General features: G+C 40.3%; 1 protein-coding gene and 1 long non-coding RNA gene across 7 annotated transcripts in view; one reads left to right on the forward strand and one right to left on the reverse strand.

The window, feature by feature from the left end:
• The window catches only part of ZNF277 (zinc finger protein 277), an 89008-nt gene extending 82832 nt beyond the window's left edge, over nucleotides 1–6176 (forward strand). For 2 of the 6 annotated variants that reach the window (XM_074942247.1, XM_074942248.1), the window contains exons 9-12: nucleotides 1465–1561; nucleotides 2058–2100; nucleotides 2713–2887; nucleotides 4788–6170. In XM_074942247.1, coding sequence (XP_074798348.1) covers nucleotides 1465–1561; nucleotides 2058–2100; nucleotides 2713–2887; nucleotides 4788–4971 — 499 coding nt within the window. In that variant the 3' untranslated portion in view covers nucleotides 4972–6170. Of the gene's footprint in view, nucleotides 1–1464; nucleotides 1562–2057; nucleotides 2101–2687; nucleotides 2888–4787 lie in introns of all 6 variants that reach the window. The other 4 variants (XM_074942251.1, XM_074942250.1, XR_012637596.1 and 1 more) reach the window with 3 other exon arrangements.
• A 3840-nt stretch (nucleotides 6177–10016) lies between these two features.
• On the reverse strand, nucleotides 10017–15605 carry LOC141980726 (uncharacterized). The gene is made up of 3 exons (XR_012637597.1): nucleotides 15552–15605; nucleotides 11482–11556; nucleotides 10017–10170 (listed from the first exon to the last, which is right to left on the reverse strand). It is a non-coding gene; the product is annotated as an uncharacterized LOC141980726 (long non-coding RNA).
• Between the last annotated feature and the right edge of the window lie 1593 nt (nucleotides 15606–17198).

Here is a 17198-nt window from a genome sequence, read left to right on the forward strand (position 1 = left end):
ATGTTGTATTTTGTCCCAATTACCACTGACCTCAATGTCCTTAACTACTTTCTCCTTCAAAATTTTTTCCAAGACCTTGCATACTACAGATGTCAAACTGACAGGCCTGTAGTTACCCGGATCACATTTCTTACCTTTCTTAAAAATAGGAACACTTCATCAAAGGCACTTCTCAGGGAGGGCTACTTCCAAGTCACATTTAGTCTTTCAACCTGAAGCTGTTTTGACTGCAAAACTGTTTCAAATGAGGGTCATCAAAAAAAATTTATAATGCGGATAAAGCATATTTTCCCCTCTTTTTCTTAATACTCAGAAATGGCTGAATTGCTTTTCACTTATTAGAGCTTGGCAAATGCTCAACCCTACTTAAGTGAATAAGGAAATCATTAATAAGTAGGAAGCATTTTCTAGTGGTTAAAGCACAGGATTGGGCATCAAAACTACTGATGATTGTTCCTGGTTCTGCCTGTGATTTTTAGCTTCAGTTTACCTACATGTAAAATATGGGTATAATAATACTTTTCTACCCCACATAGGTGTTGTGAAGCTTGATGAATCAGCGTAGGTAAAGTACTCTGAAATCCTTAGGTGAAAGCTCTGTATAAGTGCTAAGTATTATTATTTCAGAGTATCACTACAGATCTGGATGTAACTTATTGCTTAAATAAAACGTGTGTGCGCTTGCACTAAATGTAGCAGAAACAAAAATCTGTTCTCTGGAATAATAATGTTTGATAGGTACATAAAATTGAGAAAACTCCAGCTGCCTGTCATTTGTGTCTTTTGTTAGTATATGAAAAAATTAGAGAGGCACAGTAAGGTGTGAAAGACTTTATGGAAATATTCAGTTAAAAAGCAATTTGCTGTAGCTTACCAGATTCGATTTACTTATTCGATTAAGCGTTACAGAATTTGCCTGCACTGCTATTCACTGCACAGGGTCCTAACTGTAAATGGAGTTAATTGTAGAGCAGTTCAGAGCCCCAGTAGCCCAAGAAGGAGCTCTAGTACTTCTCTTCAGGGAAGTTCACTTAGATTAGTGGCCTGAACAGGTTCTGAGAGCCAAATTCCAGCAACACTGTATATTCGTGTTTTGCTATATTTTGCACTCAGAATAGCCATGTTGAAGTCAGTAGAGTTACTCTGAATCTACAATACTGTAACTAAAAGCCAAATCTGACTTTTGATAACCTCTACCTTTGTATTTTTTAGTCAAATTGTATTTCTACCAATATAGCATATTGGCATCTTGGTCCATAACTAGGGTTTCTAGGTGCTATAATAATAGAATTAATAATAAATCCAAACTATGGTAACTCGACTGAAGGAAAATGACTTACTCTTCACTTACTGTAGTTCAGTGAGAGGAAAATTTGGCTCACACTTTCACATCATCTTATCTTTCACAAAAAGTCTCTTCAAGCCCTTTTCAATTAAACAAACACCTTGTCTCCTTCATCATAGAGACTGGTCTGATTGGGAGGAGCATCCTGTCTGTGCAGTTTGCCTGTTTTGTGAAAAGCAAGCAGACACTACCGAAAAATTATGTTTCCACATGAAGGTAAGGTACAAATATGTTTAAATCACATTTTTTTTTTATCAGTTTGAAGTGAAAAGTTGGATTGTGGCAGCGCTGTTGAGATCAGGGTCTTCTGTTGCACTACAAATATACAACATGCATTCAGAATGATGCAAAATGAATACCATCATTGCATCTCCAGTATCTGCTTTATGGAAAACTCATTGGAGCCAAGTTTTACAATGAGAATGTGAATCACCATCTCTGGCAAGTTTACATGGTAAGATAATAGAGGCAGCAATAAAATTTTATTAACTACAATGATTTGCTGACTTAGCATTTATTATAGCTAAACATGCTACAAAATTGAAACTTAGATGTTAAACAGAGAATGGTAATTAAACTAACCACATACAAAAATTTCTGGCAAACACAAATCTATCTGTCTGTGTTAGCCTGACTATATAAACATTGAGCTGCTTTCAACTTGGAATACTAGAAGTAGTGGTAATAATAATAAGCTATGGTTTTTTTCCAGGAAGCACATGGATTTGACCTTCTTAAAATAAAGGCAGAGCATGGTGAGTAAGAGATACTGTAATTGTCAGCATCTGTCATTAATGTGGGGAAAACCACAGCATAAGACTACTGGAAAACAACTTCATCACTTTAATTTTTTCAGATTTTAACTTTTCCTTTATGGAATCGCTGCCTTGCCAGCTGACAAAGGACAGCCAAGTCTATTCTGTTTTTTGGAACTGCTGCTAATACTTCCCATGAAATAGCTATCTTCGGGTATTTGATATTGCCTCTTGACATTTTGGGTTCTTTCATGGAATAACCTTCTGCAGATCCCCAATCGAAGGGTCTAAGACTCTGCCACAAGACCCCTTCAATCATTATTTCAAAAATGCTGTTGAGATTCCTTCCACTTTACATGGCAGGAAGCACAGTGCACCCTGTGCCCAAAGCCATAGGGCTCTCTGCCATGCGGTGAAGGGAAACAAAGTGTCCTTAATTTTTAAGCTGTATTACTGACCAATTCTGCTTCAGCTACAAAAAAGTATACAGGGATAAACATTTGCTGAGCTATAGGACTCTGCCTGTGTATGCCTTCAGTCAAATTCCTTTGCATTACAAGTGCTTCTTTGTATTTTGTATCTCTTAGGTTGTTGTTTTCTGCCATTTGCCAGGTTTGAAGTTTTATCAGCAAGTGAAGTTAGTGAACTTCATCAGAAGGGAAATCCACCAGTGTCGATGTTACAACTGCAAGGAGATGTTTCAGTCTAAGACTGAATTAATAAGTCACATGGAAGTGACCAAACACATTACATTCCTGCCAACTAGGTCTACATGGGATCAACCACAGTACGTGCTAACTTGTGTTTTTCCTCCAGCATTTATGTTCCTATTTGATACTGCCCCAGATGAGTATGGTCTGAAAGGTCCATTCTCTGGCAATACTATGGCACCCAGAGCTACCTAGCTCTTCCAGGCCCAAGTGATGGTATGAGCACAGCTGCCTCAGGCCTAGCCAAAAGTGTAAATCCCCACACTGTGTGAAACTACCGGGGCTTTGGCACAGACTGCTGTCCCAGATGCCTTAACGCTATGTTGCCACAGTCAGGGACAACATGCTACACAGGTGAAAAAACAGGAAGAAGGAACTGGCTTTAGACAGCTGAACGCTTACTTCCCCTAGTCCTTATGTGGCTCTTATAAGATACAGTAGCAACCTGACTTTTCAAACTCTGACTCTGTTCCACTTCATGCTTTATAACTCCCATCCCAGAAAGCCAGCAGATTCATGCCCGCTAGAAGTCGGCTTAAAAAGAGCTTAATTGCCCGAAACATCTGCAGGGGCTCTGCTGGGAGCTGTAAAGTTCTGGACTCTTACAGTAGAATTATATGGCTGTATCTACACTTAAAATGCTACAGTGGTACAGCTGCAGCGCTTCAGTGCAGATATTCACTCCAGCAATGGGAGGGGTTCTCCCTTCACTATAGTTAATCCACCTCCCAGGCAGTAGCTGTGTTGATGGAAGAATTCTTCTGTAAATTTAGCACCCTCTACACCAAGAGTTAGGTCGGCTTAACTGTGTTACTCAGAGGTGTGGATTTTTCAAACCCTGGGGTGATGTAGCTGGGTCAACCTAACTTTTTAGTTCCCATCTCCTATGCTTCATCATACTGGCTCTGGTTGTGGAGGGGTCCAGTTAACACAACAGCTTAGCTTCCACTAGGATGCTGTTTTCTCACCTGCTTGCTTTCCTCCTACTCAGACAGCTGCAACAGTAATCCCAGCCTGTCCCTTCTGCCAGGCAATGGAGCGATGAGGGAAAAAAAAAAGTGGGGGTTTTTTTGTTTTGTTTTTTCAATAAAAAGCGTCAAGGGAAGAAAAAATATTGAGGTTTTACTCTCAAGAATCCAACTATGCTGCGATAAGGGTATAACCACCCTTTAAAACCAGAGCATGAGAAAATGTATAGTGAAAACAACTAAAAAGTAATCTTTCCCTGCAGAATCCTTCAGATAGGGATTGCAAATCTTGCAGAAATCTCTATAATGAGGCATTGGCTTTGTCCCATGGGATCTGCAGAAAGCTTGCAGCAATTGTGAACAAGTGTCTGGCTGTTTGGTATATGCAGCATAATATGCTATGACTGACCATTTGTGGTCCAGTGAGTCAAACTTCTTGCCCAATTGAAATGTGACACTATGCTTCACTTGATGGCATTTCTCCATTTGTCTGTATGGAGCATGATAACTTTGGAATGCTGCATCTGATCAATTCCAGAACTTCAGGGGGTGCTCAGTGGGCAGAACCTTATTGACTGAAATCCAGAAAAGCCTGATTTCCATTAAAGTCAGGCTCACAGTGTATCCATTTGGTGCTATGGGCAGAGGAATCTCTCTGGAGCCCTCTGCTGCTGTCTACACATCACAGGCAGCAGCTTACTAAAGGGTTACACGCTTCATTGCTGTGCACCCAGCTACATCCCTCACTGCCCCCCTCCAGACTGACCCTTCCCACCCCCACTCCAGCCAGTCTTCCCTTGGTCCCCCACTAAAGCCTTCCTCCCAGCCATTTCCTCCTCCTCCTCCTCCTCTCCCCCTCCCCCACCTGGACAGCCAGTCTCCTCCCAGTCAGGCTTCCATTTGCACTTAAGTTGGATATTTACAGTTAACTCCTAGCACTCAGCCTACATGTTCAATGCAATGTGTGGCCCTCTAGTAATATTTTATTCTTACATTTTGTCGCTTTCAGGTATTATTTTCCTACCTATGAAAATGATACACTCCTATGTACACTGTCAGACAGTGAAGATGAACTGACAGCCAAGGATCAAAGCGAAGATGTCCCTATCATTAGTGAAGATATTTCCGACCTAGAGGCTCTGAGACAAAGCAGTGTTTTAAACCAACTTCTGCGTGAAGAGAACAACAATTAAGGAAAGCCTAAACGTTGAGAGAGAGGTTTACTAATCTTCAGGTGTTCTACCTGCAAGACTAAAAGGAAAAATCTGATCTCACTTACATACTAGTGTGATTTAGCCCATGATTGCTATAAACACACTGATAGTAAATGAATGGGAATATCAAATAAAGAAAATAGGCAATAAAAACTGTATGTAAACTTATAATATTTTTTCTTGATTGATGCTACTTTGTTTTTAAATTCATGCTGTGTTTTTTCTCCATTTAATTCTCAGTAGCATATTGTTGTTTATATACACAGTTTTGTTTTATTTTATCTGAACATCTACAGTGTAGCAATTCGTGGTGGCTGGCATTTGATGAGCATCTGGTGCTAGAGATGAGAGAACCCAGATCGCCATATGAAGAAGGAATGAAGCTTTGCTATATTATATATTGCTGTTAGAAGTCAGATGGAAAAAAAACTGACTTCAGTTTGAATCCTAATCACAAAACTATTCTTTAAAACAAATGCCAATATTTAACTTCAGATAGATAGAGATAATTTTTCACTTCTAAGGTCTAATCGGCGTCATTGGTACATCTCATGGCTTTTACTTTACAGTCTTGGGTTCCTATCCTGAAAACTGCAAACTCATTTGTCTGCTTGGAGTCCCAGCACCTTCAGTAGAGCTCTGCATGAGCACGAGCATCTGCATATGTGGAGGTGCTTGCAAGATCAGGGCCTTGGTTTGCATTTGTAATGACGACCATCTTGGTTGTTATCAGGGATTTCACGAATTAAAAGCATGAGTTTCTTCAGCATGACCTGAAGTTCTGTAGCTGAGAGCTGTAACAGACTCACACATAGTCGATACCTGAGGCACGGTGGGTATAATGTGCACTGAACAGTTGGTTACATAGTATGTTCAGTAGCTTTGCAAAAGCCTCTTTTACTGCTCTTTGATTCTATAATCCAGAGTTGAAGGTTTTGCCCAGTTGTGGATATCTAGGCTTATATATAAGATTTCTTTTGCTATTTTAAAATGAAAATCAAGAGTCACTCTGGCTAACTGTTAGAATAATTTAAAATGCTATTTCCATTCTTCAATTACAAACTTGCTACTTGCTCATAGTAATTATGGCTCTACAGTTCTTTCAGTTATATGAAAATGAATTAATGTAAAAAAAGCAACATACACATTTTACTAGGCATATGATTAATGGAGACAAGCCTATTAAATGCAAGAGGGTACTGATGCATCATTATGGTTTGAGAATTTAAATGTACAAGTCAAGAAATCCAGTTATGGTTAACATACCCAGTGTACTGTTGCAGGTGTTTAGGGATTTGAAATCAATGGGAACTAGGTGTCTTTGAGACTCTGAGCTTTAGCCTCTCTATGCCTCAGAGCCCCATTTTACGGACAGGGATAATAGCACTTACCTACCTCACAGGGGTTTTTGTGAGGATAATTACATTAATGATGGTGAGGTGTTCAAATACTAGGGTAATGGGGGCCATAGGAAGTACCATAGATGCTCTATTTCCTTGCACATATGCAACATTTTGTGTGACTGTGTGTGATGATCACGGTATGTAAGCAAAATTACAGTTATGATGGGAGTTGCATAACCAGATTTCTGAACCACCCCCCCCAGACCAAGACATCTTTCTTAAGTACCTAGATGCTACCATGGCACCTTGTATTATTGAAGCAGACACTTTAGAAATGCTTAAGAGAAGTTGCTCACTAGGAAGAGGGCACGCAGACTGGTTTGGCAACTTGCTGCAGGGAAACCTGTCCTTTTGGTTGTGTAATGTGGAAGAGTTTTGGAGTAAGTGTGTTGGGTGCTAGATGAGTTATTTTGGCAAGGGGGAAGACAGTTATTTTGGGAAGGTGATGTGACTGGGTGACAGGAGGAGGATTTAATGCATCTTTTTGGGGGTGAGGGTGGAAGTGCTCAGTAAGATGAGGGTGAAGGACATATCTCTTCTCTAGCTAGCGAACAGGAGCAGCTAACGGGAGTTTCACGAGGGAGTTCTCCAGTTGAAGGAGGAGCAATTACGTGATCCTTGGGGTAACTTTGTTGTCTACAGTGTGTGTGTTTGTGGTGTGTTTCATGCTTGACTGAAATATACCGTGTGGTCTGTTTGTTTGGTGGACCATGTGCTGACCATGTGTGTGCTGAACCTAGCGGCCTGCTAGGCAAGGCTGAGAGCTTCTTAACAAGGCTTTGATCCCTAACGCCTTTAGCACCCATCAACCCTTAACAAGGGGGCAGGGCTACTCAGGAAGACCAGGGCTTTAAAAAGCCTGCTCCTAAGCGACAAGAGGAGCTAGCAAACAGGAGTGACTAACAAGGGAGTTGCGAGGGAGTTCTCCAGGTGAGAATGTGAGGCGGGGAGGCTAGATACACTTAACATTCTTTAAATTTAAAGCCAAACACCCCCTTATAAAACCAAAACAACAACAAAGGAACAAGTGCCAGGAGTAAAAAGATAATGCAGGCAGAAGTCCAGTAATAGAGTGGGGGCTATCCAGTTTATTGCACCCAATGCAGCATGTATGATTACCTGCCCTATGGGCAGGTGGCATATATGTGCATTCAGTGCAAGGAGCTCCTGGCCCTCAGAGACCGTGTACGGACTTTGGAGACCAGAGTGGCTGAACTGGAGGAGCTAAGGGAGACAGAGAGGTACATAGATGGGACACAGTAGAACAGTGCCACCCCCCGGTCTGATAGCCTCTGAGCTGTTGAGGAGGATGAAAGCCTCAGGGAAGGAGAACATCCAACTGGAACAGAGAGAAATGATCCCATAGCTGGAACCCTCCCTCCAGATGATGATGTGATATCATCTCGCACTGAGAAGTTAGTTAAACAGAAATTAAAAGGTACAGCACCAAAAGAGAAATCCCTGCAAGCTGCATGGAAACTTTTTAAAGACGCCATAATAGAGGCTCAACTTAAATGTATACCCCCAAATTAAAAAACATAGTAAAAGAACCAAAACAGTGCCACGATGGCTAAACAAAATAAAAGAAGCAGTGAGAGACAAAAAGACATCCTTTAAAAAGTGGAAGTTAAATCCTAGTGACGAAAATAGGAGCATAAACTCTGACTAATAAAATGTAAAAATATAATTAGGAAGGACAAAGAAGAATTTGAAGAACAGGTAGCCAAAGACTCAAAAAGTAATAATTTTTTTTAAGTACATCAGAAGCAGGAAGCCTGCTAAACAACCAGTGGTGCCACAGGCCGATCGAGATGCTAACGGGGCACTCAAGGACAATAAGGCCATTGCAAATAAACGAAATGAATTCTTTGCATCGGTCTACATGGTTGAGGATGTGAGGGAGATTCCTAAACCTAAGCCATTCTCTTTAGGTGACAAATCTGAGGAACTGTCCCAGATTGAAGTGTCATTAAAGGAGGTTTTGGAAAAAATTAATAAACTAAACAGTAATAAGTCACCAGGACCAGATGGTATTCACCCAAGAGTTCTGAAGGAATTCAAATGTGAAATGGCAGAATTACTAACTGTAGTCTGTAACCTATCATTTAAATCAGCTTCTGTACCAAATGACTGCAGGATAGCTAACGTGATGCCAATTTTTAAAAAGGGCTCCAGAGGTGATCCCAGCAATTACAGGCTGGTAAGCCTGACTTCAGTACCAGGAAAATTGGTTGAAATTATAGTAAAGAACAAAATTGTCAGACATGTAGATGAACATAATTTGTTGGGTAATAGTCAACATGGTTTTTTGTAAAGGGAAATCATGCCTCACCAATCTACTAGAATTCTTTGAGGGGGGTCCAGTGGAGATAGTGTACTTAGATTTTCAGAAAGTCTTTGACAAGGTCCCTCACCAAAGGTTCTTAAGCAAAGTAAGCTGTCATGGGATAAGAGGGAAGGTCCTCTCATGGATTGGTAACTGGTTAAAAGAGAGGAAAGAAAGGGTAGGAATAAATGTTTTCAGAATGGAGAGAAGTAAACAGTGGTGTCCCCTAGGGGTCTGTACTGGGACCAGTCCTATTCAACGTATTCATAAATGATCTGGGAAAAGGGGTAAACAGTAAGGTGGCAACATTTGAAGATGATACAAAATTGCTCAAGATAGTTAAGTCCCAGGCAAACTGCGAAGAGCTACAAAAGGATCTCTCAAAACTGGATGATGTGGCAAGAAAATGGCAGATGAAATTCAATGTTGATAAATGCGAAGTAATGCACATTGACAAACATAATCCCAACTATACATATAAAATGATGGGGTCTAAATTAGCTGTTACCACTAAAGAAAGAGATCTTGGAGTCACTGGGGATAGTTCTCTGAAAACATCCACTCAATGTGCAGCAGCAGTCAAAAAAGAGAACAGAATGTTGGGAACCAGTAAGAAAGGGATAGATAAGACAGAAAATATCATGTTGCCTCTATATAAATCCATGGTACACCCACATCTCAATGCAGTATTCAAGATGTGGTCGCCCCATGTCAAAAAAGATATATTGGAATTAGAAAAGGGCAACAAAAATTATTAGGGGTATGGAACCACTTTTGTATGAGGAGAAAGTAATAAGACTGGGACTTTTCAGCTTGGAAAAGAGACGACTAGGGAGGAGGATATGATTGAGGTCTATAAAATCATGACTGGTGTGGAGAAAGTAAATAAGGAAGTTTTATTTACTCCTCATAACACAAAAACTAGGGGTCATCAAATGAAATTAATAGGCAGCAGGTTTTAAACAAACAAGGGGAAGTATTTTTTTACACAATGCACAGTCAACCTGTAGAACTCCTTGCTGGAAGATGTTATGAAGGCCAAGACTATAACAGAGTTCAAAAAAGTACTAGATAAGTTCATGGAGGATAGGTCCATCAATGGCTATTATCCAGGATGGACAGGGATGGTGTCCCTAGTCTCTGTTTGCCAGAAGTTGGGAATGGGTGACGGGGGATGGATCATTTGATGATTACCTGTTCTGTTCATTCCCTCTGGGGCACGTGTCATTGGCACTGTCAGAAGACAGGATACTGGGCTAGGCTAGATGGACCATTGATCTCACCCAATATGGCCGTTCTTATCTTCTTCCAGTCTTCTCTGCTCTCCTCCCTGCCACATTATGTCTACTTCAGTTCCTTCCATCTTATTATTTAATTGGATCCCAGCAGCAGCTCACTTGACCCGACATGTCATCCACTAGTCCCTCTTTCTGAGTCTCTCCTCTGAATCTACAAATTGAAACAGTAGCACAGTAGAAACAAAAGGAAGAGGCTATTGAGAGGCATCAGCTATCAGGTTGCATAAAGGGCCAAACACAGAGGCAATTTTTGTTCCTGATAGGAGGAAAGGGGAGGGACTCAGACAGGGAGGAGTCAAAGGGGTGGAACAAAGGGTAAAGCAGATTCAACCATATTCTCTGCATTGGTTTTACTCAAACTGCTAGAAAAATCCAGCAGAACCGGCTGTCACATGATGACCATCCTGATAAATTCAGACATATGGCCATCATTAATGAGTGCTATAACTTCTGTTTCTTGTGTGTGCTTTTGAAATCTCACTGATAACATTACATGCATTCAGGGGTAGTTGGTTTGGAGTTCTCTTCTCAAATTGCTGTTCTCTCCCCCTCCCCCCTAATAGAAATTGAGAAAACTGGTTGTGGGATCAATCATACATTCACTCTCAAGTGAGAATAAAAGTTGGTGGATTTTGCATTAATGACAGATAAGTGGGTGTTGAAGTAATGGAAAAATCAGCAGCAAGGACTGATTAAACAACAGCATATGAATATAACATACAGCAAAGGCTATCAAAAGTACTAATTAATGAAAAGAGGAGAACTTTACTGAAATTCTTCAAAGTGAAATTGCAAAATATTACCTAATCAGGAGGAATGTGACACTGAGTCACACAACTCTGTACAAAATGGAAATCAATAACATTTAAGATAGAAAAACTAGAGTGCTGCTCTTCCTGATTCTAAGAGAAATCTGAAATGGCAGTTTGTAGAATTAAGAAGCACATTTTAGGAAGCTTTTTTGTGGATTAGAGCTACTTTTTTGAATAGAGAGGAAGTGGACTTCAGACCACTAGAGAATTCTTTTCTGTAACTTCTCTCTGGAATTATATGAAGTCTATTGTCACAACCTCTTACTGCAAATATGCATACTGGACAACAAACCAGGTGTCATTGGAACACTTTCATTGCTCAGTAAATTCTCAAAGGGATTATTGCAGAACAGATTACACTAAAATTGGCACATAATCATATTTGTGGCAAATTCTCTAATAATTTAATACCTCTACCACATACCCTCAACAAAAGAATTTTAAAAAAGCAGGAAAAGGTGCAGATAACTTTGTCAGAAGACCAAAGGCTGGTAGGGTGACTTGACAGTAATATCAGTAATTGGCAGGATTTTTTTTCCCTTATCAAGACCACATTTCATTATCAGCATAAATCAAACTCAGTTGTTATAAAGATAACAAAAAGATTCCATAGCCTGGGGTTCACTCAGCAGCTGGATAGGATTCCCTACCTTCCCATGCATTCTTCCTCTTCTGTCTCTGCAGCTGCCCTTTTTATAGCTGTAACTCTTCCCAAAGCACCTATGCTAGGAGAGGGGAGAGTTAGGCTTGTGGACTTAGGCCATGTTTACAAATATCTGATGTCTCGACACCATTAACAAAAAGTATTTCACCAACAAATTATTCTGACAACTTTGTGCAAATGTAATATGATTTCTGATAATATTTGTTCTTTATTTTAATCATTTCATCTAAAGATATGATTATATTCGTCATGTTCCCATATTATACTTATCTGGCATGTTGTTCATCAATCAGTTCCTAGCATGCGTGGTTACTTTAATTAGGTATGAATACAGCTTGAAAAGTTTGGTTGCAACTGTAGAATCCCAGACGTTCTAAGCAGGAACTGTTTTAGAACCACTATGTGAACTTGTTAAATGCTAACTGATATTCTGGGATCCTGAAATAGACCTCTGATGGAAGAAACAGATGTTTTTCAGTTCCCCTCATTGCTTCTGCATTCTTCACTTGACAACCAATAACTTACTCAACAGCATAGAGTTATCCCATCCTCCTATTTTATACAGTAGCATGACTGGCCTAGATCTGGCAAAAGAAATTAGTGTGTAGATAGAAATAAAACTGCTGTTTGTTGTTATAAGGCCTCCATACTCCAACATAAGTAAATTGTAAGCTAGTTATACAAGATCTCAGACAATAATAAGCAAGTTATGGTGTTTGGCCACACCTAGCATTCACGGAGCTGTGGAGAATTTCTTAGCTATGTTGATTACTCATAGCTACATCAGATGTTTTTGAATTATTTATATTTTATTTATACATACACAGAGAAAAGGGAAGAGTCCATTAGGATATACTGTTTCTCACAGCAGTCACATGAAAAATATTTAAGAAGCTTTCTTTATTTTCCTTTCTCCTGGCTATTTGAATAGTGTTGTTCTGATTTTTCTAGGATTATTGGCCTAAATTACAGGAGAGAGACTGAAATAGACATGACCAAATTCTGCTTTCTTTTATATGTATGCCACCCTGTCAAAGTCCGACAAGTTGCAGATGTATAACTTAGAGTGAAATTGGACCCTTTGCATCTTCACATCCATAGTGACTGTCTTCAGCTTGACTATCATTAGAATGAGCAGCTACAGAAATGCCACAGGCCATATGAAGAGTCCTATTTCATGTCATATTCCTTCTTTTTCTCCGTTAGTATTGAATATTGATGTTTTCCTCATTGCTGCAGCCTTTCTCCATGACAGGTTCCTCTGTCACAAGCCCTGACCTGATTTGACTTTTTCCACTTGGGGAATCTTTAGCTGCTCATATTTGCTTTTATAGCTTTTTTCCTCTTGTGCATGAGGGGTACAGGTTAGGTAACTTATTAGAAGTGACCATATTACTCACTACTTGGGTATCAGCTTTGGTATCTTATGTCATGAATAAAGTAATCCTCCCCATTTTGAGAACAGGGAAAGAGCAGAGAATGTGTTCATCAAAAGATGCTGCTCAATGCTGGTCTTCCTCAGATGGTTTAGATTGATGGAAGGAAAGTCATTTTTCTGCCATAGGCATTATCAAGACCTTTGAGCCTCCCCACCTCACTCAACATTCAGACCCAACCTATAATTTGACATATTTTGCCTTTTGGACAGGAAGAGAACCTACTTCTTCACACTTGAAAAAAGTTAGATGGACAGCTAATGGGGCAGGGAGAGCACTGCACAGGATTGCAGGGACAGTGAGTAGCACTGGAGTTTGGTGAGTAACCCCCTCCTAGTACCATGGAGAGCTGCCTCTAATCTCCTGGTGGAATCTTTGCTCTTCTGCCTGGAGAGAATCCAAACTGCATCTCTGCTTACGCAGTATAGTAGGACAGTCGTCCTCCTGGATTGGGGGAATGGAGACCCACCCTCAGTGTGAGTCCTCTCTAGTGCTCAAAGATTCGCTTATACCTTGTCTACACCAGCACATTCCATTCTTGTTGAAGACTAGCTTCAATCAACACAGGGTTAGAGGATTTAGCCCTATCTACATTAGCATTTAAACCATTGTCAATGCTGGTGCAGATGAGCTGCTGACAACAGGTGCAGAATATGCTACTACAGACAAGGCATTAGAAGTTGGCAGCAGGGCTGGTGCTTCTATGGGGAGCGAGCTCCTCATAAATGGTTCTGCTGCCACAGCCTTCTGGCTCAGTAAGTCTGCCCCTGCCTTTCCATTTATAATTGAGGTTGTGGGTGGGTTTACTTCTTCCCCTCACCATGGGTGCCTAACCTCATATGCTTCAAGGGGCGCAAGCTCTAGCCCTCTGCAGCTCTTCACCTCAGGTTGGTGCCCTAACCTCTGGGCTGTAGAGCCATTCTCTCTCTCTCTCTTTCTCTCTGGCCCGATGCATATTTAATTAAATATACACAGTGGAAAAACGTCAACAGGAAGCCCAGAAAGCCAACAGCAGCATACCCCATAGCCTAGGGGTTAGGCCACTGCTGAGAGCTGGGAGACCCCAAGTCAAATTACATCAGGCAGAAGGGTGAATTTACATTGGTTCCCATACATCCAGGGTGAATGCCCTAACAGTTGAGCTAATTGTTATAAGGGGGGTGCTACCCTCATCTTCCTCTTCAATCCCAAGCACAGATAGAAGCCTAGCTCCCTGAGAGAGGTGGTCTTAGGCCACACCCCTTCCTCAGCTTTTCCTAGTGGCTAGGTTAGGCGGCTCCCCCCTCAACAGCCTGGCTTCTATGGATCCCATACTTAAGCACCTATCTCTTCATATGCATTGTATAGGGAGTCTGAGCACTGAGAGCTGTGGATTTTACTGGGTGGCTAGGCACCTAAAAGTTAGGTGCTGCAATGCTGAGCCATTTGTGGATCTAGTCCTAAGTGAACAAACCATAAGAAACAAAGATAATGCATCACAAAATATACCTTGTTTGTTTATTTGCTGTCTTAGAAGGCATATCACATTACAGCATTAACTACAACCTTTGACTGCAAATACATTCAGTTAAATAGCAGAACAGGCTTAAATCACAAATTCTTCAACTGTCTGAGTAGATGGAGGGTGTCCAGACTGAAGTAAGCTAGAAGCTGGGCGTGTCTCATGAAAAGGTTGAAATACCTCTAGCAGATTGGGTCATTTTTCTGACCCTTAGATTATCGTGTGCCCATTTTTGACCTGGAAGTGCCTCTGAAAGTTGGATATGGCAGAAAAAAGGGATGAACTTTTCCTTGCTAACTAGGCAAGTCAGCCATACAATGTTCATTAATTTCATTGAGAGTCATGAGGCTAAATTGTGGGTTTTGCCCCATCTTCCCTTTCCTTACTTCCATGACAGACACCCCATAGTCTTATCCCCCCATCAGGTCTTGCTGTTCAGATTCTAATTGCTTTAGGACAAGAACTCTCATTTTCTATTTGCAGCACTTAGCACAATGGAGCCCAAACTTGCTGAAGCCTCAGGACAACTACTGCAATACAGAAGTGTTTAATAAGAATGGGTTTTAATTTACTAAATGTGGAAATGCGGAACTATGACACCCTCCCTGATAGCATTGAAACTATCATATAAATAATTGTTGGAATGACATTCCAGAAAATGAATTGTAATTTATCATGATTAATTTAAGATGGCTCTTGACATAAGTTAGTACAAAGATTGTTATAACTTATGGCAGAGAAGGTATTAGAAAGTACTAAAAATGACAGGTATTTCCCTTCTGGAAGTATTTGCAAAGCAAATAGGTTGCAATTGTTCAAAAATAGGACTGAAAAAGACCCTCATTTAAGTGTGACCAGTATCCTGACACCCACCTTAAAGTATGAATATAAAACAGGAAATTATGATGAGACAAACCTTTAAGTGTGAAGTAAAAGAAGGTTAGGTGTGAAACCAAAGCAAGATATTAGTAATCTCTAATTGTTATTTTAAAATACACACATTTGAGCAAGTTATTTTGACAAATCATTTATCAGTTTATATCACAAAGAAAGTGTGGTCCATGGCAGCTGCAAGGAACATCATTCCATCATGGAAAGGAAATTAAATAAAAACATTACCTTTCACATGGACTTTACACTCAAGGGTCCAAATGCTGGCAGGCTCTCACCATCCAGGTAGGTTTCATTCCTAAATGGTTTAAAATATCAACCTAGCATTGCCATTTATCAGAAAAATGAAGCTCTAGCAACACTTCATCAACCCTCTTCAACATCTACAATAGAAGAGTGTTTGGAATGTGGCAGGTCTGTAGTGCAAGACTTAGATTGTGCTGAGGTTGAGCAATTAAAAACTGCAAAGTCCACGCCAAAGGTGTTTCTCACTTACAAAGAACAATCAGATACATCAACATTTCAGAGACTGGCTAATTTGTGCAGGTTCCTCTTATTCTTTGATACTGTATATTATGACTGGGAACTGGGATTATTTAGTCTGCAGAAGAGAAGAATGAGGGGGTATTTGATAGCTGCTTTCAACTACCTGAAAGGGGGTTCCAAAGAGGATGGATCTAGACTATTCTCAGTGGTAGCAGATGACAGAACAAGGAGTAATGGTCTCAAGTTGCAGTGGGGGAGATTTAGGTTGGATATTAGGAAAAACTTTTTCACTTGGAGGGTAGTGAAGCACTGGAATGCGTTACCTAGGAAGGTGGTGGAATCTGCTTCCTTAGAGGTTTTTAAGGTCAGGCTTGACAAAGCCCTGGCTGGGATGATTTAATTGGGGATTGGTCCTGCTTTGAGCAGGGGGGTGGACTAGATGACCTCCTGAGGTCCCTTCCAACTCTGATATTCTATGATTCTATGATGCAGTGAAACCAGTTTAGGTAAACTACTGACAAACTTTTTTCTATACCAAAGCAAACCTTCTTTGGGAAAGTTGGGTTAATTTATCTTTCATTTTTATATTTCCTGGAAGTGCTAGAACAGCGTGCAGGAAAGGATAGATTTGTAATATTTCCAACACAGACAGCTGCAGGAGTTACTGGATGTCTCATGAGAGAGCCTGTTTTTGCAACAGGCCCACCTCGTTGCAGAGTTGATCAGGTCAGATAAACATCTGAACTTCTGGTTGGTTTCACATCTCAAGTCTGTTGCTGAGGTTTGCCTATTGTAGTTGTTTCTGAAACATATCTGTATTTATTCAGTTTGCAGACCTTCACACAAAGATTTGACTCAACAGTGATAAAACATTTCCAAATTGCACAAGGCATCATTTATCTTGTAGAGAAGATGTGATGAGAGAACATTAATATCTAAATTAAAAGGACAAGGATTGGGAATGGTGAGGGAGTGGCACATAGTGATTAGAGCATATGACAATGTCTGGAATCCTCTAGTTTGACTCTGCCACTGACTTACAATTGAAACACTTTTCTGTGTTTCAATTTCCTGATCTGTAAAATGGGAATTGGATTATAGTAGCTACTTCGCAGATATAAAACCTGATAGATAAAGTAGGATTCTAGAACTTCCTTAATAAATTCATTCAGCTTGTAGAAGTTCTTTTAGTTCATCTTTTAATTTATCAATGAGAAGATTAAGAGGTGACTAAAAGCTTGGATTCAGAAAGGGACATAGACATTGCAATGTCTAACTTTTAGACACCTAGAAAATCACTGGAACAACAATGGGATCCACAAAGTCTGAGTTAGGTGCCTAGACTTCCTGTACAACGAAAGGGGAGAGAGAGGAATCTAAGAATGGGAT

Source organism: Natator depressus, chromosome 1, assembly GCF_965152275.1.
Source record: "Natator depressus isolate rNatDep1 chromosome 1, rNatDep2.hap1, whole genome shotgun sequence".
In the NCBI taxonomy this organism is placed as follows: domain Eukaryota; kingdom Metazoa; phylum Chordata; order Testudines; family Cheloniidae; genus Natator; species Natator depressus.